This window comes from Brachycentrus maculatus, unplaced genomic scaffold (genome assembly GCF_059751285.1).
Source record: "Brachycentrus maculatus isolate JH-2025_06_01 unplaced genomic scaffold, ASM5975128v1 h1tg000028l, whole genome shotgun sequence".
In the NCBI taxonomy this organism is placed as follows: Eukaryota; Metazoa; Arthropoda; class Insecta; order Trichoptera; family Brachycentridae; genus Brachycentrus; species Brachycentrus maculatus.
The window spans coordinates 711,444-735,000 of NW_028280782.1; the positions used below are offsets into that span (position 1 = coordinate 711,444).

General features: G+C 32.2%; 1 protein-coding gene across 1 annotated transcript in view; it reads left to right on the forward strand.

Moving 5' to 3' along the window:
- The first annotated feature begins 17,928 nt into the window (after positions 1-17,928).
- Positions 17,929-23,557, forward strand: part of LOC148312963 (endocuticle structural glycoprotein SgAbd-8-like) — a 6,650-nt gene continuing 1,021 nt past the window's right edge. Inside the window, exons 1-2 of the mRNA XM_088270839.1 lie at positions 17,929-18,167; positions 20,938-21,111. Of these exons, the coding sequence (XP_088126965.1) occupies positions 17,929-18,167; positions 20,938-21,111 (413 nt within the window). The remainder of the gene's footprint in view (positions 18,168-20,937; positions 21,112-23,557) is intronic.

Genomic DNA, 23,557 nt, shown 5'->3' on the forward strand with positions numbered 1-23,557 from the left:
TTTATTTATTGTTTCGGCATTAACTTTGTGGTAAGACATGTTACAATGATTAAAGAAAACACTTCGTTTTTTACCACTTGAGTTTTATTATAGACTACATGTTTCATAAGTTAAACTTCCATCATTCAGGTCTGTATAATAACTTAAATATAAAATATAAAATTGTTCTATAAATAAGGAGAGGGGAAAGGAAGGGGAAGGGGTTAGTCAAGGGACGGATTTTGAAAACAAAAAGTTTTGGACAAGTTTTGTTTTCAAACTCTGTTCCTTGAGTAACCCCTTCCCCTTACTTTCCCCACTCCTTATTTATAGAACAATTTTATATTTTATATTTTAGTTATTATACAGACCTGAATGATGGAAGTTTAACTTCTAAAACATGTAGTCTATAATAAAACTCAAGTGGTAAAAAACGAAGTGTTTTCTTTAATCATTAAAACATCAATTGTTAAACGTGATTACGTATAAATGATATATAGTGTCACCATGGAAATTAGAAATCCCGGGAAATTGAAGAAAATTCAGATTTTGAAGAAAATTTTTAAAAGGAAACGTTTTTTAACTGTAGAAAACGTATTATTATTACGTTAAATTGTTATGTTTAACCAAATTTTGTTTAAAAATATCGAAAAGTTAATAAAGTATACAGCACTGTACCTGTATTGCCACTCAAGTACTGTAATATTAGATCGCAATATAAAAAAAATGCAAATAATGTTCATTACAATGGGCCGTTGGTGTACATTTTTTTTAGATATCGAAGAGAAAGGGGTCTCTAAAAGACCTACTAAAAGTTAAGCCATCAACTGAGGCTTGAAATTTTTACATTTTGGTATTTTTCAGTAAAATTTTCAATCCCCACAAAATACCACATTTTACTTTTATAACGAAAAATGTGAAATTTGAATTAAAATATGAATAAAAGAAGTATAAAATAGGACGTGGATCTGACTTGAGAGGAGGCAAAGGAGCTGGCAACCGACACAAAAGCCTGGAGACTGTTTGTGGACTCCATATACTCCACCTAGGGAGCAGATATGGACTATTTAATTTGATTTATTAATAAAATAGTAATTACACAAGAAAAATGATAATTTAAAATTTTCGAAGTAACATTTATTAATATATTTTTTAAATTATAAAAATGAAGAAATTCACAGATTTTTCTATACAAAGTAGAACGTGAAAATGAATGAAATCGTTATGATTCATACTGTTTCTTTTAAAGCATACGTACATTGAATACAATACATGAGAAACAATGTCATATAGTACTTCGTACAAAACTACTATAGTGTAAAGTGCTATGTATATATGTACTGCATTAAAATTTTCTCGTCTAATCCGAACATTTCCAAATTTGTTTAAGCCACAGCCCCAACAAGTTTTCGGCCTTCCACTGTATCTAGAAATACAGAATACTTGTTAACTGACATCTATGAACAGTATTGCAGACAGCGTGCATTTAGATAGAACCGGCTTTTATAATTTTTGAAGACATGATGATGTAACAAAATCACCGTAACATCCTTCGGTTAAGATTATAACCGAAATGTTTGAATACAATTTAACAGATGTCACTCGTATCTTAATAAAATCTAACTTCTCTCTGAGAATATGATTCACATTTGAAGCACTAACTTTGTGATTTTACATTTTATGATTAAAATGTAACTTTGTTTTAAAATCACTTTAAATAAATAATATTGTTTTTAAAACAGAGTTACATTTTAATTATATTATCTCTAAGACTCTACTGCTTAGTTTTGGACCGAAACAAATGTTTTTTTCTTCTTCATATTATAAATATTCCTGCTGTCAATGAAGTAGAATTAACTTACATTTTGGATTTCTTATCAATGAGATAGAAGAATATGGAAGACAGGGTATTTACAGGGCTTACGATCTCTTATAGACTGGTTACGTGATCTCTTTACACACGTGTACCAGTCACCATTCTACCATGATTGACAATCACATTAATTTTTAAGGAACTTCTTGATATGTACATCATCAATTTCATGACGCTACAAGTGTGAGTACATAGAGCCATCAATGGTTGGATTGAGAAAGCAAGGAATGTTTTTATTTGGATGTGTGTAAGATCCTAACCGGATAGTTTTACATACTGGGAAACATCTGAAGACATTATTTTAAAAAAAAATTGCAGCTTATAATTTGACCTATTATTTTTACTCACCACATTTTGAGTGTGTCCGAATACTTGTTCACATTCTGCGTTTCTGCAATATTTTTTTGAAAAATGAAAAAATTAAGAACAAAGTGAAGAAACCAAGGTTTGTGAACAAGTATTTGGACGCACTCAAAATGTTGTAAAATTAACATAGTCACAATTTTTTATTAGACTTCGACTCAAAACCCTTAAATCACTTGGTTTTAAGTTATTTTTCTTCTGAGATCTCTTTGCTGAGGGTTTCGACATTGTCTTATTTAAATTTGTTTCAACAAACAAATATCACATTTTAATTTATACAAATGTATTAATGAAACAAATTATATTTTATAATTAAAATATAAAATATGTCCGCCTCTGTAGTGTAATGGTCAGCACGCTCGGCTACCGTTCTGGAGGTCCCGGGTTCGATTCCCAGGGGGGGTCAAATAAATAAAAGTGATTTTTTCACTGTAATATTTATTCAATATTACCCTTGACTGGTACCTGAAGCGGAGGGCTGATCACCTTTCCTTCGTATGTAAACGATCAAGATAACACTGTGTTCATATGAAGCAGTGCCCTATGCACCATTGGGATGCGGATAAGGGTTTATTATTATTATTAATTAAAATATAACTTTGTTTTAAAATCACTATAAAAAAAATATTTTATCTTAATTATAATGTCTACCGGTTTCGAAACTAAACGCTGCGTTACCTAGACTGATTAACACTTTATAATAAAGTTATAAAAAAATATAAAAATTGTTTTTGTTTAAAGTTATATTTTAATTATAAAATAAATCACAAAGAAAGGGCTTAAAATTTAAATTATACATTATATTCCATAAACCATATCTTAAACAAATAAAGTTTAGACGTGTTTTTTTTACAAACAAAATTAATCTAGTAGGAAAACTTGTTATTTGTTTTCTTAAGAGAAATTTCCCAGATTGTATTTCACGGAAATATTGTAAATTGGTGTTAATTCGACTTCTCAAATGTCAGGAATTAATAAAATAAGTACATTTATTCACTCATTCGTTCCACTTGTCCAAACCATTTCAAAACACCTTTGGTAATTTTATCGTAAATGCATATCAGCGTTGCATTCGTCCTTATTTAACCATTGGAACATCTATCATACATCGTTTTGGCGCACGTTCATCAGAGAGATCGTATTTTGACTGCATTTAGTATACCCTCATTCTTCTTTTACCAAGTTCATGTTTCAATACCATGCATTTTCTAATGCAAAATCTTGATAATCGGAATGCTATTTTGATTGTATGCAATATTTTAATGCAATTATCTATGTATAGATTTAACAGCCACGGTGACATTACACATCCCTGTTTAACACCCTTAGAGATCCCAAACCATGATGAAAATTAACCATTTACCCTCGCCAGCATGCTTAAGCAACAGATAGTCAAATCGTTAATTTTAACTCCTATGTTCTTTAAGGTATTTCATGTAATTATCCATTAATAGATTTAACAGCCACGGTGACATTACACATCCCTGTTTAACACCCTTAGAGATGCCAAACCATGATGGAAATTAACCATTTACCCTCGTCAGCATATAAAAGGCTACTTACTTACTTCCTTCAGCCTTATTCTTGTGTCCAGTATTGAACAAAGGCCTCCCTCTTGAACTCCACAGATGTCTATTGGACGCGACTCTCTTCCTATGCAAAAGGTAACACCAGTAAAGATAATATTTTTTTTAAATTAGGTTTCTTACGTATTTAGGTACTTTTTGGGGTACCTACGTTGCTTAAAATTTAGAAATAGTGTTCTTTGCTATGTGGCAATCAATAAATATTATTTATGGAGCTAAACTAAGCACGATTAGAGTCCAACCTTTAAGAAAAGTGTTATACCAAAACGTTTTACGTAACGTAGTTATGTATTTCGTTATTGTTTATAGAAATTAACGTGCCAAGTCTCAAATCAAATTGTAAACATCTTAATCAGGGCTCTAAAATAATCATTTAATTGTTATAATAAAAATAAAATGATAATTTAAATATGAGATACATTTTGGACAGTATTTAGGGATTCCTACAGGGTTGCGAAAATTTTTCGATTCATATTAATATTTATAATATTTTCAATAATTTATTTATCGATATTTAGAATTCAAAAAATCATTTATATCTTACAATAAGTTGTTGTATTATAAAAATTTTAATGATTAAAATACTTAAAGAGAAACTAGAAAAACAATGGACAATAAATGAGATGGACTCTCCCACAAAGAAAATATTAAAAAAATAATAATTCAAAAATCATTAACCATCGTGCCACTTCCCCGCAGGGATAGGCAAAGAGATTAGAACGCCATATCAATCCGCGTTTTCAACAACCATCCATGCATCTCCACATACATACTAACCAATTATTTCGACTACTGACCCTAATACATACAAGTATTTGATATACATACCTGATCATGCTAAGTTTTCCACGGTCTTCCTCTGCTTCCTTTTCCTACTATTTGTCATTCTCCTTATAAATTTGTTTTACTGTCCTTACCTTATCCATTCGTTCCACATGCCCAAACCATCTCAACACACCTTTCTTAACATTATCGATAATGTTGATCTTAGCCTTGCATGCTTTTCTTATAACACCATCTTTCATACATCGTTTTGATGCACTGAGAGATCGCATTTAAACGGCATTCAGTCTAATTTTATTCTTCTTTTGCTAACTCCATGCTTCACTCCCATATATTTTATCCATAATGCTTATCTTATTACATAATATAAAACCGTTAAAGATATTATATATTCGCTAGACGTTCTTAAACAAAATGTTAGCATTAAATTCTTCAAAGCTGACGATATGTCCATTTCGATCTAGGATCGATGTGTTGAATAAAAATCACTAGCTTACATGATTAATTCAAACATACCGTATGTACCATACGTGTGTTTTGTACAGGGTGGCACAAAATTAACCACCCTATCGGAAAATGTTATATTTTTTGCAAATGATGTTGTACGTCAATCATATTTGACATTTGTGAACTAGACAGCTCTAAGATATAAACAGATTCAGGGTGACGAGAAATTTATCATCGAATTATATTTTTAAAAACATTTTTACTTAATAAAAAAAATATATTTTGAGTAGTGAAAATCTTTATTTGGATTTTTTTGTAAAGTAAAATAGATAATATCCATAAGTGGCTGCCGCCAGAGTTGATACGTATTTGTGACAGTTTTATCAATCTGTTTGTATACTGCAGATGTCTAGCTTACAAATATCAAATATGTGTTTAATAAAATTGAGTGATAGGAGAAAACTGTTTGATCTGATAAAATACAAAAATTAAAATAATATTTTAGACTGTCCCTTGTTATTGCAAATGATAAATATTTACTCCTGAACCAGAAACTCGAGAAACCGTCATTTATTGAATTTTATTGTAATAACAGCCGGACAGTGTCTGGATTCAAAACTCCTATACACCGAATGCAAAACCTCGGCAATGATTTCGCGGACCATATCGACATCTGGAATATGTCACTTCCTAACTATGAAGCAATAATAATTACAATTATTAGTTACAAAACATTTTTTTTCAATAACCTAACGTCCATGTGACTCTGAAATCTATCTACGGCTTATGCAACACCGCTTATCATGACCCTACTCAGGCTTCAACTTTTTAAAGTTTTATAGCCTACGCCTAATGGTGAGTGGATTTACTATTTATGTTTAAAGTTACTATAATTTCATATATTTCATGAGTGAAAATTCTATGCAAGAACACTTGTTGTAAAACATATCGCTCACTCCTTTCAAGAACGTCATAAATCAAAATACTTGATTTTTCAGGAGAACGTTTTTAAAGTTTAAAAATATAACACAATGTGTTAAAAATAAATATCAAGCCACTTACTGTACTTTTTACTGTGCAACAGATCTTTTTAAGTAAAACCTGATGGTTTTTTCTCCATTTGAAAAATATATAGTTTATTTAAAAAAATAATTAAGCAATACCTTTTCTTTCAAATGCAAAAACAACACTTTCTGCCCTGGAGTGGGTAAATATTAAGTTAAAAATATGCCTCTTTTGCTGGGATATAGTACATTTTCTGGGCATTCCGAAAACATGCACAACTGAAAATTGACGAATTTTGATTTATGACGTTCTTGAAAGGAGTGAGTGATATATAGGCGTTTGTCCACTACACGGAATTACATGGAATTTTACAGTCAGCGTTTTAGCGTTTTAAAACGATGATTGGCTTAGTAGATTGGCTTGTGCTTTTGTTCATCTTTCTTCGGATCGGTGTTCTTGATCGGTGCTTGAACACGTTGCAAGTAAATTCGATCACGCTTAACTGTCGTAGTCACTTTCATTTTTCAAAACTGGACTACCGGACGGTAAAATTACGGGTAGTGGACAAGCGCCCTATGGCTGGCTAAGTATTGGACCCATCACTTAGTCAAGCTGGAAAAAAATTAAATTAGATGGCTAGTAAAACAGGCTAATGCATAATTACTTGTTTTTGATATGTTCATCCTTGTTTAGATAAGTATTTTTGAACCAATAATATACGTAAAAAGAGAAAATATATTATTTTATCATAAAGTTTACTTCTTCTTCTTCTTTTAAGACTAGGTCCTGTCATTCTCGGGTCGCTCCAGGGAGGTGGAAGACCAGCTATCCTTCCATCGTTTAGGTGATCTTCCTGGGGGTCTGATCCCGCATATGTTGCTGTCCGCTGCCACCCTCACCACTTGATCCGAACTCGCTCTTCTCACATGATCTCTCCAGAAACGTCTTCTTTCTCTTCCCCATCGCACAACATCTTCAACATCGCAGATTTTTCTTATATCTGAGTATACATGTAACATATTATTTACAAATTAGCTACGACCTACTGGATAAAGAAAAAAATATGATTTACGTACGATGCCATTATATTAGTCAAGTGGCTGCCGCCAGTTTTGATTCCCATTTTATCAATTTGAGTGTTATACTGCAGCTTTCTAGATTGCAAATTTTAAATACGATTGACATACAATGCCGTTTGCAAATAAATATGACATTTTCCGATAGGGTGATAAATTTTGCGCCACCCTGTATGTTGGAGGTGTTCCTCGCTTTTGCAAAGTTACTCTTACATTGGTATTCGAGTCAGTGCATACCACGACTGTTTACATTGCATCAGTTAAGCCTTGAACTTTAAATTTTACCCACAAAAATATAGGAAATGCCGATGTTTGATTTTTAAACAAACTGTTAGTTTCAAATGTACATAGTTGTATTATTGGATATATCAAGTCAAGGCTAACGAAAAATCCGTTTAAAAACACTTTTGTAAATAATTTAAATACGGTATTTTCATACATCTGATATGCCGTTTTGTATCTTTTGAATATTTTCTCAAAAATATAAAAATAAAATACTTAAATAGGATATATTTTTAAAGTTTATTAATGTTAACATGACAACGTTCTCATCGACAGCTAAAATATTTTTATTTTCACTGTTTATGAGGACACAGGTAGTTCTATGACAATATGTGTTACTTTCATAAATACATTTTTTTTGATGTCTTAAACAAGTAATTTATTTTTTAGAATAAAAAATATGTAATGAATTTTCAGAACTTGTGTAAAATGATCACTTAAACATCCTATGGCAGTTCATAAGCCCTGTAAATATCCAAAATTGTATGTTGAGGTCTCAAAATGTAAAATAACTCCAAAATGCAAAATGTAAAGTTGAGAAAACCCAAATTTGTGAACAAGTATTTAGACACTCAAAATTTGTGAATAAAAATAACTGGTCAAAATATACGCTCCACAAAAATTTTTAATATTGTTTTCAGGCGTTTCCCAGTGTGGATAAATAATAATGTTTGGATCTTACACACAAATTGCAGGGTCCCCTCTAAATAAAAGCTTTTCTCGGTCCAACAAAGATAGCTGTTGTGAACTCATATTTACTGTGTCATGAGATTGGTCAACATATCTAGACGTTCCAAAAAAATTAGTAGTGTGGTTGTCAATCATTGGTTGAATGATGAATATTGCTCGTGTTTAAAGTGATTTCTCAAAACTAGGTATGTAATATAGGACAAAAGCCCTGTAAATACCCAGACTTCCATCTTCCTCTTCATCTATGTTCTTCTTTCTAGCACCATCCCAACTTGTTGTCTTTGTAGACTTTTGGGGTCAGCTCTCTTCGTCCTTAGGTTAAAGGTCATTCTATCATATACAATGCAATGTCACCTAGGCCATACCTTCGAGTCATGTCATTTTTCTCTAGCATCCGTATTATTTTGGTCTTCCTCTAGATGTTTTTCGATGAAGATCCATGGCAATCACCTGGTGTACAATATGTTCAGGTTTTCCACGTCCTATGTGCCCATACCATCTCAATTGCCTTTCCTCTACCTTACTATTAATGCCTGTTACACCCAGGCTTCCACTAATGCGTGAACTTTTTATTTTGTCTCTAAGGAACACTCCAGCTGACCATTTAAGCCTTATATAGTATTTCTTTCAAAAAATAATTTTGCTACAAATACATTATCAATTGTTGATTGAGTATTCGAGTTTGCAACCATTGAATCCAGTTTTAAATGGGTTTTTTGTTTTGTTTTTCAGTTACACCCAGGCTTCAACGAATGCGTGGAAGCATAATCATCTTATTATCATACTGTATCTAATAAGAATACAACACATGTTTATTTTAGAAGTGTTTAAAATTATTCTTCATCTGAAAAAGTTTATAAATTACGTGATTAGCATGTTCTTAGAAAGTAAATGCATGTCTTCAAACTAATTCCTATTTTCACTTGGAAGATTTTTTGTGTTTCGTGCGTTATTACAAAGTGGCTTAGTTACGTAATGACATCGTTACAAAGAAAAGGGAAACCATGACGCAAGATGGCGGAGAAGAACAGCCGAAAGAGAAATTGTTCTTGACATACTGTGGTTTTATTGACCTCCATAAACTCATTCAATCCAACACTCCCATTGTAGGTTCCGAGAACGTTATCTAATCCTTTGGCTACCAGGACTTTGGAGTTTTTTTATGGAAGTTGTATTTATTATTTACCTTGCTTATTGTGTGCAAGATTTTCCCATCTTCATTCTGGCTCCTTCTCAACTTATCGTCTTCGTAGCCTATTGGGGTTAGTTATCCTCATCCTCAGGTTGTAGGTCCTTTTGTCATAGGCAACGTCACATAGGCCATATCTTTGTATCTTGTTTTCTATCTCCAGCATCCATGAATTTGTGAAGTGTCGGGTTGTGGTCCCGTGATTCTTGAGTCAGTGTTTCTCGGTTCGAACCTACTCTACCACAATTTGATACCTATTTTTAATAATAAGCCGCTTAGGCTCACAGAAATAGTATGAAATTGAATTTTTGTAAATAATAAAAAAACACAAATATTTCTCTTGTTAAATTTAAAAAAAGGTACAATTCTTTGATCTTCTTCTAGATGTCTTTCAAGGAAGATCCATGGCCATGAGCTTTCGCAAAATTGGTATAATGTTCATTGTTTTTTTTTTTCATTTTTCTTTAAGTATTTTGGTAACTTCAATTTTCTGATGTTACAACTAATTGAAAGACATTGTTTAATTCTAAATATCGATGAATAGCTTATTAAAAGCAAAGAAACATTATATGAATCGAAAATTTTTGAACAATCCTGAAGGAATACCTAACAAACTGTCCAAAATGTATCTCATACTTTTATAAACCATGACGTCAGATCCGAATGATCCAATATTTCTCGCCACAGTACCGAAAGCTGATGTATTGGATTTTGGCAGTCAAAGGGTTAAGCTTTAAGCTTGAAGATGTATATTGCCTTTCCGACATGGTTTGTTCTACTGCTTAGTAAATAAACAACTCAAAAGCTCGTACAAGAACCTCTAAAAGGATTCAGAGTACCTTGCTTATTTTTACAAAGTGTCTGCTGTGTATCTTCGCTTCTAGAGACTATTGTGAATCAAATTTATGACGATTGTGAATGCGCTTTATGAAATTTAGCTGTTGTAAACATGCATTATGAAAGGAAACAATGAAGTAAATTGCATCCTTTTCTCGGTAGCCATTCACCAGCTGTTTCTCCTGACAGGGTATGTTTTATTTTCTGTCAGTATACTGCACTTAGCACGGTGTGAGTACAATAATTCTGCCTGAAATACATGTATTCAAAAGAGAACATTGATGTAAAACTTTTCATAAATACCCTGTGAAAACCGAGGAGCATACCATCTCTCATATTTATATTTATATATTTGATTGATATAATATAACATTTTGAGTGTGTCCAAATACTTGTTCACAAAATCTGGATTATCTCCAATTACGGGAGTTATTTTCATATTATTTTTGACATCTCATCAAAGATGAAGAATATGGAAGTCTGGGCATTTACGGGGCTGACGACCGTCATAGGCTGGTTTAAGTGATCACTTTACACACGTGTAACATTCACCAATTCTACCCATTATTGACAACCACACTACTCAAATTCTTGGAAGTTCTGTATATATGAACCAATTTAGAAACCTTGTTCTTGAATCACTAGAAACATCTATTAGTGAGATGTAAAGAAGCTTTTTATTAAGCACTTAAACCAGCCTATGACGGTCGTCAGCCCCGTAAATGCCCAGACTTCCATATTCTTCATCTTTGATGAGATGTCAAAAATAATATAGATATAATATAAAATAGATTACAACTCTATGGGAGATATATAAATAAATATTATATGTAGGTGTTCCAACTGAGATGAAGCATATATTAGGCATATGGGAAGATTGCGTTACACAAATGATTGAAGTGATTTTCCAAACAAACAAAAAAATATGTATAAATAAATGTATATGCATAAATATGAATATATATATTTATATTTACATATATATTTATATATTTAAATTATTATTTTTTTATTTTATTGGAATCTAGACTTGAAATGAATCATCTTGCTATTAAGAGGACATTTGCATTGCTGACCATATCGGTCCATGGAATGCGTAGCATTTTACAATGTACAATATGTATGATAGTAATACCGGAATACGAGAAATACGCATGATCGAAGATGTCTTTAGGTGGGAAAAGCAACTAAGAAGACAATGGTATGTGGATGTGATCATAATGGAACCATCCAGACTCTTTCATATTACTCTGTACGGCCAACTTCAATGCAGACCATTCCTGAGCTGACCACCAAAGAGATGGATTAGCAGCTAGAAATCAATAACTGTTTTCTTGTTCTTACTCTTAAGAGCATATTTACTATTATAGATTATACTATTTGATACAAGGAAGGTATCTAAATTCTCAAGAAATCCGTTGAAAAAAGGCATTTAAAAAACATAACACGCTTGTTAAACTCCTATTGTAGCCATCTTTCACTGGCAGACACGGTGATGTAATTAATACATATGAGCATTAAATCTCATAGTCCGTGCGACAATTCGCTTCCTTTAATATGTATTCCTACCTTGCCCGACGCCTGACGATACAAGATGTCCTTGAGTGAATTTAACAGGATACATGAAAAGAGCATATTTGGTTTACCACAAATCACACTGGAGACTTGACACAAACATTGATCTGCAGATTTGTATGCATAGAGAATCATCCTCTATTTTCGTACATAAATTTCATAAAACGAGTACGTCTTCCGATTTAACGTGACTTACATGCTTCATTGTACGTAAACACAGTGGCGTGCTTTCCATAATGACACATTTATAGTGCCTGCACCTAAGGGTTCATGTACTATGTACAAATATATATGCAACAAAACGATATATGAGAGATATTCGAATGGTGAAATAAGGAAAGAATGGAAAGCCGAGATAAGCAATATTGATCAAATTTAGAAAGGCGTGTTGAGATGGTTTTGACATGTGGAAGAAATGAGTGAGGAAAGGACGGTAAAACAAATTTATGAGGCAATTGGAGAAGGGAGCAGAGGAAAACCGAGGAAAACTTGGCATGTTAAAGTATTTCAAATACTTGAAAATTTTCTGGTCAGAAGTTGGAATAATTGGCGAGTATGTATGAGGATAATTCACATATGAAAGAACGTGTTAATTGTAGGATATATTTACAAGTTCCAAAAAATTAAGTAGTGTAGTTATTACATAAATGGTATTTTACACGTTTATAAAGTGACCACTATAATCAGCCTATGACAAGTCATAAGCCTTCTAAGTACCTAGACTTCCATATTCTTCTCCATCTATGCAGAGATGTCGATATAAATGACTCCTTAAAAGGACACTCAAAATGTTCCATAAAGCTTTCAATAAAAAACAGCTTTATATTTTTTTAAACATATATTTTATTTGACCAGTGACCGAGTTTCGTCGTTACCAACATCATTATACTGGTCTACTGTTGTTATTTTATTATTTAAAATACAGCTCCACCAAGAAATGTCAGTAAAAACTTAAATCTAATTTAGAGATTGTAATATTTTATGTATTAAATTTTAAAATCAAACACTGATTTTTCAGTGTACTAAATTGTATTTTTTGTTGAGAACATATAAAATTTTTATTTGTGACAGCTGTTTCGCAATTGTGATAATTATTTATGACATTCGTGTGTAAATGCCGTAACAAGTAGAAATAATTGTCACAAATTAAGTTTTATGCGTTTTTAATAATAAAATACAATTAAGTGAAGTAATTAGTAATAACCCTTGTCCGCCTCCGTAGTGTAATGGTCAGCACGTTCGGCTGCCGTTCTGGAGGTCCTAGGTTCGATTCCCATGGGGGGTAAAATAAATATAAGTGATTTTTTCACTGCAATATTTATTCAATATCACCCTGGACTGTTACCTGAAGCGGAGGGCTGATCACCTTTCTTTCATGTGTAAACGATCAAGATAACACTGTGTTTATATGACGCAGTGCCCTATGCACCACTGGGGTGCGGATGAGGGTTTATTATTATTATTATTAATTAGTAATAAGTAATTGGTAATTTAGACTGGTAAAATCAGTGTTTTATTTTAACATTTAAAATATACTCGTAAAAGTATGTTTAAAAATGGCGTTTTACATATTAAACGCCAAATCTATAAGTATATTTTATTATTTACAGAAAATATGTCTGCCTCCGTGGTGTAATGGTCAGCATGCTCGGCTACCGTTCTGTAGGTCCCGGGTTCGATTCCCAGGGGGGTTCAAATAAATATAAGTGATTTTCCACTGTAATATTTATTCAATATTACCCTGGACTGGTACCTGAAGCGGGGGCTGATTACCTTTCCTTCATGTGTAAAAAACGATCAAGATTACACTGCGTTATATGACGCAGTGCCCTATGCACCATTTGGGTACGGATAAGGGTTTTATTATTATTATTATTATTTACAGAAAATATCACACTAAACCAAAATCGATCAATATTCCTCTTTTACTCATATTAAAAACATATTTAGTATTTTTGTATGTCGTAATATTTAGTTGTTATAAAACCGAGATGAAAAAATTGGCGATTGCAATGACACATGGAGCGTTTGGCAATTCCATTCATCTCGAACGCACATAAAACACCCATGTGTGTTAATAGCGTTTAGGAATTTTGTTTTGTCAACGCAAAGTTCTCGGGAATCTGATTATTTATTGCCAATTTAATTATTTACATACTCACAATACACTCGGCTCGTCCAAGGTCTGTCTGTGAAATAATCATGATTGAATTCGTCTTAAAACCAACACATTGCGAATATATTTAATGCTCCACCTATTATCATTACATAAGCATCACTTAATAAATTAATTAGCCAACCGACCATCACGCCGCTTCCGCACAGGGGTAGGCAGAGAGGATATAACGCCACACCAGAATAGAATGGCGAGAGTTTAGTCAAAATATGTTTTAAAACTTGGTGATTTTCCATTTTATAATTAAATTGTAACACAGTTTTAAAATCACTATAAGTATTTTATTATAACTAAATTCGCTCACTCCTTTCTAGAACGTCATAAATCAAAAAACCTGATTTTTCAGGAGAACGTTTTTAAATTTTAAAAACATAACACAATGTATAAAAAATAATATATCAAGCCACTTATTGAACTTTTTACTGTGCAACAGATCTTTTTTGATAAACCTGAATGTTTTTTCTCCATTTGAAAAATATTTAGTATATTTGAAAAAAATATTAAACAATGCCTTTTCTTCAAAATTAAAAATCAACACTTTCTGCCCTGTAGCGGGTAAATATTAAATTAAAAATATACCCCTTTTGCTGGGATATAGTACATCTTCAGGGCATTCCGAAAACACGCACAACTGAAAATCGACGATTTTTGATTTATGACGTTCTTTAAAGGAGTGAGCGATGTCATATTAATGATATGAAAAAAAACATGAAAAAAAATATTAGCGTGGTCGTCAATCATGGATAGAACGGTGAATATTCCACGTTACCAGCATATGATAGGTCATAAGCCCTGTAAATAGCCTAACTTTTATATTATTCTTCATCTATGTTGAGATATCATGTTAAATTAAAAAATTAACCAGCTGATAAAATCGGTAACGACCTAACCCTTTTTCACTGGTTAAATGAAATGAATGTGGAAAAGTCATATTTTTTTTATATATTTTTTATTAATATAAATTGTATACACTTTTAAAATCACGATTTCTAACATATTTTTAAAAAATGCACAGACCCACCAAGCCACCTTGAGTGTCAGTGGAGTTCTTTTTTATTACAGTTTTTAATATTTTTAACCATTTTCACATAATATAGAAACAAAAATAGAGAAAAATTAAAAATACAAACATTTTACAATTTTCATAAAATTAACTCTTGATCATTCACCCGTTCCTTTATTTTGCCTTTATTCCATATTTTATTTTTACCTCTAAAATCCACAAATTTAATATGGTTATTGTTTTACTATATGAAATGTAATTCTTCCTAGAAATGTCAATACACCGTGTCGGGTTGTGATCCCGTGGTTAGTGTCGCGGACTCTTAAGTCAGAGTTTCTCGGTTCGAACCCAGTATACTACAATTTGATACCTATTTCTAATAATGAGCCGCTTAGGCTCACAGAAACAGTATGAAATTGAAATATTTGTGAAAATAATAAAAACACAAATATTTCACTTTTTAAAAAAAATACAAATCTTAAATCTTAAAATGTTTTAAATGTTAGTAATTTTTTCAGGGTCTCAAAACTTACGTCTAAGGCTTGAAAATATTTGCATTTTTTACACAATTTATTTCCTAATAGATAATTGCAGATTTATCTGCATTTTGACATATATTTTCACACTCTTTTCACACAGTTGAACTGGACCGAATTAGAAGATGACAATAAAATATTATAATACTAATCCACTCGTAGTGTAACGGTTAGCGTGTTTAGGTACCGTGCTGGAGGTCCCGGGTTCGATTCCCAGGGAGGAGTGAAAATAAATATTGGTGATTTTACTTTTTTTATATTACCCTGGACTGGTCCCTGAAACGCAGTAGTGATCACCTTGCCTTCGTGTAAGAAACGATCAAGATACAGTGCCCTGTACACCATCGGGTGCGTGACGAATATGAGTATTGTTTCTTTTTTCTATGTATGATTCTAGCTATACTCGACAACGCGTTGCTGTGGCTTAGTCTAGTTAAATGAAAGAAAAAACAATAGAAATCCCACATTTCTTTCAGTAATTACAGAATTCTTGTGAAGCAATAAAAATATTAAAAATATATTAAACAACCATGCGATCTAAAATAAATAAAAATGCTTAAAAGAAAAACTATTTAAATCTTTTTCATCCACATATGTTTAATATATCATTATGAAAAAACATTAATTACAATTGATCGAAGTATGAATGAAGAATAAATAAGAAAATTTTAATCAATTTGCAATTTGATGATAACAAAGAAGAAGGAACGTGTAAGGAGTTGAGGGGGAGAGTTAGAAGAAACTAAATAAAAAGATATGAGAGAATTTTCCGATGGTAGAAAGTAATCATAATAAAATAAACGTCACTCAAATTTTGTTTCCAACCACTTTCTTTGGTACTATTTTCTAACCAGTTTCGATAAATACCTTGTCATCTTCGGTAAAAAAAAAAGTATCCGAAGAGTACCATTGATTAAATGTTTTAATACAATGTTTATGTTTATTTATTTTATAATTAACTAACTAACAAACTAACCATCATACCGTTTCCCCTCAGGGATAGATAGAGAGAATAGAACGCCACACCATTTTTTAAAACAATCTTCGTATCCCCCACATTCATGCATTTCCTCTTACGTAACTGGCCAAAATTCAGATTCCTGACCTGGTCATTTTATTATCACATTTATTTTATAAAGTTATTAAAATTTTCCACATTATAAACTTAAAAAATATTGAAAATACATAGTTATGTTTCTTGAAAGACATCAGATATTTCTGTAAAAAATATTTGAAAGATGATTCTGAATTAGTGCCTGTGTTGATTCTATACCGGTCAATCACTGTCACCTTCGTTTAGTGCGATTTTTCCTAATATTCAAATAGTACAATTTGTATTTCACAATGAAATACAAATATCTTTTTCGTGAATCCCAATCTATCGTCATTTCCGACCGCCAAGCAATTGTACTTACGTATGTGCTGCATATGTCGCCTTACTAACATACACAGTGTACCCTTATGTGTACATATGTAGAGGAAGATAAGGCTAATCGTTACAAAAAAAAATAGTTGAATACCTGAAATGTATTGATTTTTAAACAAATAATTTTTTTCATCATATATTTTACTTAAAGTTTTGAAGTATTATAAAACACAGCGTTTTGAGTGAAGTTATTTTTTGTAAAAATAACTCCTTAATTGAGAAAACCTAGATTTGTGAACATATTAAAATACCTGGTCAAATTATAAGCAATATGAAATTAAATATTATATTTTCAGATGTTTCGTAGGATGTAAAAATTATCCGGACTTGGATCTTGCAAACGTCCAAAGAAAAGGGTCTCTGCTAAAGTTTTTTCAATCCTACAAAGATGGCTATTATGAACTCATACGTACTGTTTCATGAGACTTACCACCTTTAATCTAATCTATACTTTGTGATATAATACATTAAAAACATTTTCCTGAACAAAATACCCATTTTAAGGTTTATTATCGCTAATCGTGTCAACACATGCGCCTTACTAAGCAAATAAGCATATGTAAATATGCGCACATAACGTAGTTTCAAATTTCTTTTTTAGATTTCACTTAAGTTTTCAAAGTTTCTGATGTTATTAAGCATGTAATGTTTACCCTCTATAGATTCCTATACTATCTGTAATGATGAAACTTACAAGAGTTATTTCGTACGCGGTGGTTTCTATAAAAAATGAAAGAACAACGGGAATTTTATGCTATCAATATATGTGCAATGTATGTAGAAATCGAAGTATATTCTCATAAAACTATAATTTGAGAAAATATATATTTATATTCAAATAGGATAAATCATTGCAGGAGAATTTGCGTCACACAGAACCTTGTTATAGGGTAGTTTTTTTATATGATGTAACCACTTGCCCCTGTTACAAATATTCCCGACCTCCCCACTAGTGTACTTTACATACGAACCAAAGTGCTCAAGTTGGTACGCACAGTTGAAAAGCTGAGGCTGAATCACTTAACAGAGCTGACTTGGGGAAGGGGATACCAATGCAAACACATTCGTCCCATATAAATAAGCCTGGATGCTCTTCGACTTCATGTTGTCGCCTCAGTATACTCGTCAAGTTATCAGCTTGGCTTTCAATCAGTTTATCCTTAGACAAGAGAGAAAATTTCCATTCGACATGTGGAGTATTGTGGTTCTAGTCACGTGTTTAGGGGTAGCCCTTGCTGCACCCCAGGGAGATGCTAAGCCTGCCGAACTTAAGGAAGTCACCCCTATTTCAATTATTTCACAGGCTGAAGAATTCGAGGCTGACGGTTCATACAAATTCAGGTAGGATAAATTTATTTATAAATTTATAAAAAAACATCCCCATTTTTAAGATTGTATATCATGTTCTCAATATTATTCATATTTTCAGTATTTACTTTGTGGTTAGTCATTTTTACTTATTTTTTTTTACAAAAATATTATTAATATTAGTTTATAACCACTCACCGAGATTTTTATGTCTACCGGTTTCGAGACTTACCCGTCTCTTCGTCAGGACAATCACCACAGCATGCAAACAGTACCACCCTTCACCACCATAGCACCCTTTACATACTGAAAACTACACAAAATATCTAACACATGTGATTTTCGGTTGACCCGAAGACCAACATGCACTTAAGGTTTTAGTGCATGTCTAAATTGTATATCAATAAACTAAAAATTGTATGTCAATTTCAAAAGTCAACATCTGTTAAATTAAAAGCTTGTTTCCTGATTTTTTACATTTCATTTTTCCTAATTGACCATCATGGCGCATCCCCGCAGGAGTGGGCAGAGAAAATAGAACGCCACACCAATCTGTCTCAATTATATGGTTTTGGTATTTACAGGTCTAACGATCTGGCCAAAGGCTGGTTTAAGTGGTAATCTAATGGCCATACAATAAAAAAAACTAATATACTCAATATCTCGCCGCTTCCACGCAAGGGTAGGCAGAGAGATTGAAGTCAATCATCACCACTTTCACATTCATGCATCTTCTCACAATACATATTATTAAATTATATAAAAGATTATATTATTGAATAGTAATTGAAGATTGAATTATATTACATTAAATTATATGTCCGCCTCTGTAGTGTAATGGTCAGCGCACTCGGCTACCATTCTGGAGGTCCCGGGTTCGATTCCCAGAGGGGGGTCTAATAAATATAAGTGATTTATTTAATATTACCCTGGATTGGTACCTGAAGCGGAGGGCTGATCACCTTTCCTTCGTGTGTTAACGATCAAGATAACACTGCGTTTATATGATGCAGTGCCCTATGCACCTGTGGGGTGTGGATAAGGGTTCGAATGAATGAAATGAAATATGAAAGAAACTTGTTTAAAATGCAATCAAATACGACATGGCCGAATAATGCAATCTATTTTAGATCTACCCACCTCCATTATCAATTAATGAATAGCTTTTTCATACTTAGGGTTTTTTTAATTGACTTTATAGATAATGGAAAGAGATTATACAACTTTATTTAATAATATCAATTTCTTGAATGTTTTTCGCTGATACTTTGTGGCACATTTTATAAACCTTATAAAATAAAACAACTTTGTTTTAACCACTTTTTATTGGTACACTTTATCCAACCGGTTTCGACAAGAACTTTGTCTTCATCAGGGTTTATGTACTAAATTCTGAAACAAGTTGTCATTCGGAGTTGAGGTATTCGGTACGCAATGCACAATAAAAACAACATTGAGGAGTTTTTTTAATCATATTTTTTCAATCATATTTTCATTTGGTGTAAAGTTTTTGGTAAGGGAAGGGTAATAACTATGAGAATTTCAATGTTTTAGAATTTAATACATAAACCCTGATGATGACAAGGTTCTTGTCGAAACCGGTTGGATAAAGTGTACCAATAAAAAGTCGTTAAAATAAAGCTGTTTTATTTTATAAGTTTAATATCTATGTTCTTATGAGTTATGTATAAGGTTTTGTTTGATGTGTTATTGTGTTTTGATCTTGTAGTTCTATGTAAGTTTCCATAAAGTGTGTTAACTGTGATTTGTGCGCTTCGTTGGGATGTGCTTTCTTGTGTCATGTGAGAGTAATTCTTATATGCATATGTGAGAATTGTTTCAGCATACGGATGTAAGGCTGTCATAAGTTGTAATTTGGTGAATTTTTCCTCTGTGGGACATGTGACAATAGTTATTTATAAGAGTATTTTTTTTAACACGTGGCCGAATTATGTGATCTATTTAGAAATCTCACATACTTCCATTATGAATTTTTTTAATAGCTCTTTTATACTAAGTTATAATGACTTTTTGGATAATTATACTTAATTCATATATCGATCTCTACAAAGGTGAAGAAGAATATGAATGTTGGGGTATTTGCAGGGCTTGCATTTTGTCAGAGGCTGGCTTTAAGTGTGTACAAAATTTTGCTTTCATTATTTCCTTTGTAGTCCGCCTCCGTGGTGTAATGGTCAGCGTATTTAGCTACCGTGCTGGAGGTCCCGGGCTCGATTCCCAGGGGGGGTGAAAATAAATATTAGTGATTTTACACTGTTATATTTATTTAATATTACTCTGGACTGGTTCCTGAAGCGCAAGAGTGATCACCTTGCCTTCATGTAAGTAATGATCAAGATAACACTGCGTCAATTCGATGCAGTGCCTTATGCACCATTTGGTCCGGATAAGGGTTATAAGTAATAATAAGTAAGTAATTTCCTTTATTTCCAACATTTTGAGTGTGTCCAAATACTTGTTCACAAATATCCTTGTCAATTAATTAAATGTCTAATTGTTAAGTAATATATCCAAAATTAAACAAGGGTTTTTGGATTGAATTCTACATTTATATATGTATATATGTTAATACGTGACGCGTTTCGTCTCATTAAGACTTTATCAAACACTCCATTAACACTTAATAAGACGAAACGCGTCACGTATTAACATATACATAAATAAATGCAGAATTCAATCCAATAAACCTTGTTTAATTTTGGATACATTACCCAACAAATCAATATGGAATTCTACCAGCTGTCTGCAGTTACAATTAATAATTAAATGTCCTTTATTTCAGTTTTGAATCCGGAAATGGCATCAAGGTCGAGGAGTCCAGCTTCACCAAGATCGTGCCTTTCAGGAGAACAGCCGAAAATGCTGACTTGAAGGATGCTCCTGCTAACGAGGAAATCCATGTTCAGCAAGGATCCTACAGCTACATCGCTCCAGATGGCAGCACAATCAGCCTGAAGTAAGGACATTTTTATGTATAGATATCTTTTAAAATAAAAAAAAAGGAATAACCCGCAAGCCCCTACTTTTAAGAGGCTTGTCTGCAGTAAGAATTGTAAAGGTAGAGAAGGTTAATGTGAAAAATAGATCACAAACACCCAGACTAATTGAAAATAAATCTTTCTTGGATTAATTTTGCATTTGAATCAAACGTCTACCCAACTACACCACGGCGCCTGTCTTATGAAAAGTATTTTCAAATTTGAGGTATTGTAATATATCCACTCCTTATAATTCATCGTTCACTTTTAATGTAATACCATTTAAAAATATTAATTTACTACTTAAGAACACCTATCATACATGTTTTTTTTTCATTACAAAACTATGTATGATAGATGTTCAAATGGTGATATATAATGAAAACAAGGCTGAGATAACCATGATGACACATTCTTTTTTGACATCTTAACAAAGATAAAGAATATGTAAGTCTGGGTATGTGCAGGACCTATAACCTGTCATGGGCTGGTTACGTGATCACTTTACAAACGTTCGACATTCACCATTTTACTCATGATTGACAACCACACTGCTCAATTTTTGGAACTCCAACATTTATTGCAAATCTCATGAGGCTTTAAAATTGGTGAAAATTACACAAGTGTATAAAGCGATCGCTTAAGCCAGCCAAATGCCAAGTCGTAAGCCCTGGGATGCTCAGACTTCCATCTTCCTTCTTTAAAAAAGGAAGAAGGATGTTTCATATCAAGTTGAGGCACATTTAAAACCACAAAGTGACTGCCGAATCAATAATTGAAAACAGTGAAATTTGAGATATTTTTAAAAATGTATTTACAAATTGTTTAAGGAAACTAAGAGTTTTTTTAAAGAAATAACCCACAAACCCGATAGTAAGGATAGGGAAGGTAAATCACAAACACCCAGACCAATTGAAAAATACATATCTTGAATTCATTTGGCAATTGTCGGGAATCGAACCCGCGATGCCAGTTTCGCAGTCGAGCGTCTATCCAACTACGCCACAGCATCTGTCAAGTGTAATTATAATTATTCTATGTGGGTGTGTCTTTACACAATAGATTAGCGAATTCGCCGAAAAACTTGTCACCAATATATTACATAAAATTAAATAAAAACATATTCACTATGCAAACGATGACATCATAGAAAATGTAATGAAATTTCGTTTTAAAGGCCTCAATGACAGACTTTTTATGTATTTATTTACATTTCATCACATACATATTTACAAATTACAAATAACAATAATGTGCCCTCGTTGAGTTTCCCCATTTTACAATAATTACGTATAAAACTATGTTAAAGAAATTTAATTTATATTTGAAGCTCTAACGTTGTGGTTTTCCATTTTATAATTAAACTTTGTTTTAAAATCACTATAAATATTTGATGACAACTTAATTACGAGTATAATGCCTACCGGTTTCGAAGCTACCTGTTTCTTTATCAAAACTGATCAATACTAAAACACTATCTACTAAACAAATTTTAAATATTTTGACGGTTATGCAAAGGAGCTTGGTTAGATCTCAAGTGGCTTTTTTGTTGATTGACAGTCACAGTCAAAAGGGATCAGGGATGATAAGTGATTTGAAACATATTTAATAACAGATTTTTAGAAAAATCATTTACTTGTGTATTAATTAGTTGTAAATTATTATTAATTGCCTTTTTAGTTTATAATAATTCTAAGTAATCTAAGTCCCCTATTGCATATGTGTAATATATTTAGACCTTTATTTTTTATCAAATGAGTGATTATTTTCTATTAAGAGATGTGCAAATTCAGAATAATTATTATTATTTAGTCATTGTGTATGCTCTTTATCGATGAAATTATATTAAAGAAATTTGTTTTTGACTTGCAATCAAATAAGTATATCATGGCTGAATAATATAATCGTTTACAGATGTGCCCACTTTCATTATCCATTTACCAATAGCTTTTTTAAGGTTAGTTTATTTTTTTAATGATTTAATGCAGTGATTCCCAAAGTGGCTTTTATCGACCCCCAGGGGTCTATGACAACATGCAAGGGGTCTATGTTTTAATTTGAATTTAAAATATAAATGTATAAAACCTAACATGTGTGGTTCAAAGTGAGTAACACTACATATACCGGCTGTCAAAAATACATTTGAAGTTTATGAATTTGATAAAAATCAATATCAGGTAAGGCAAGGGGTCTACGAGATAAAAGAGTTTGGGAACCTCTGATTTAATGGATAATGGAAGCAGGCTGTGCAACTGTATTGCATAATAATCAAAGGTCTTTTGACCAAAAGAGGTATATGTTAGGTTTTGTTTGATGTTTCTGTGTTTGGTTCTATGTACGTTTCCATAAAGTGTGTTAATTGTGATTTATGTGCCTTGCTGGGAAGGTGTTTTCTTGTGTTTTATGAGAGTAATTCTTAAATGC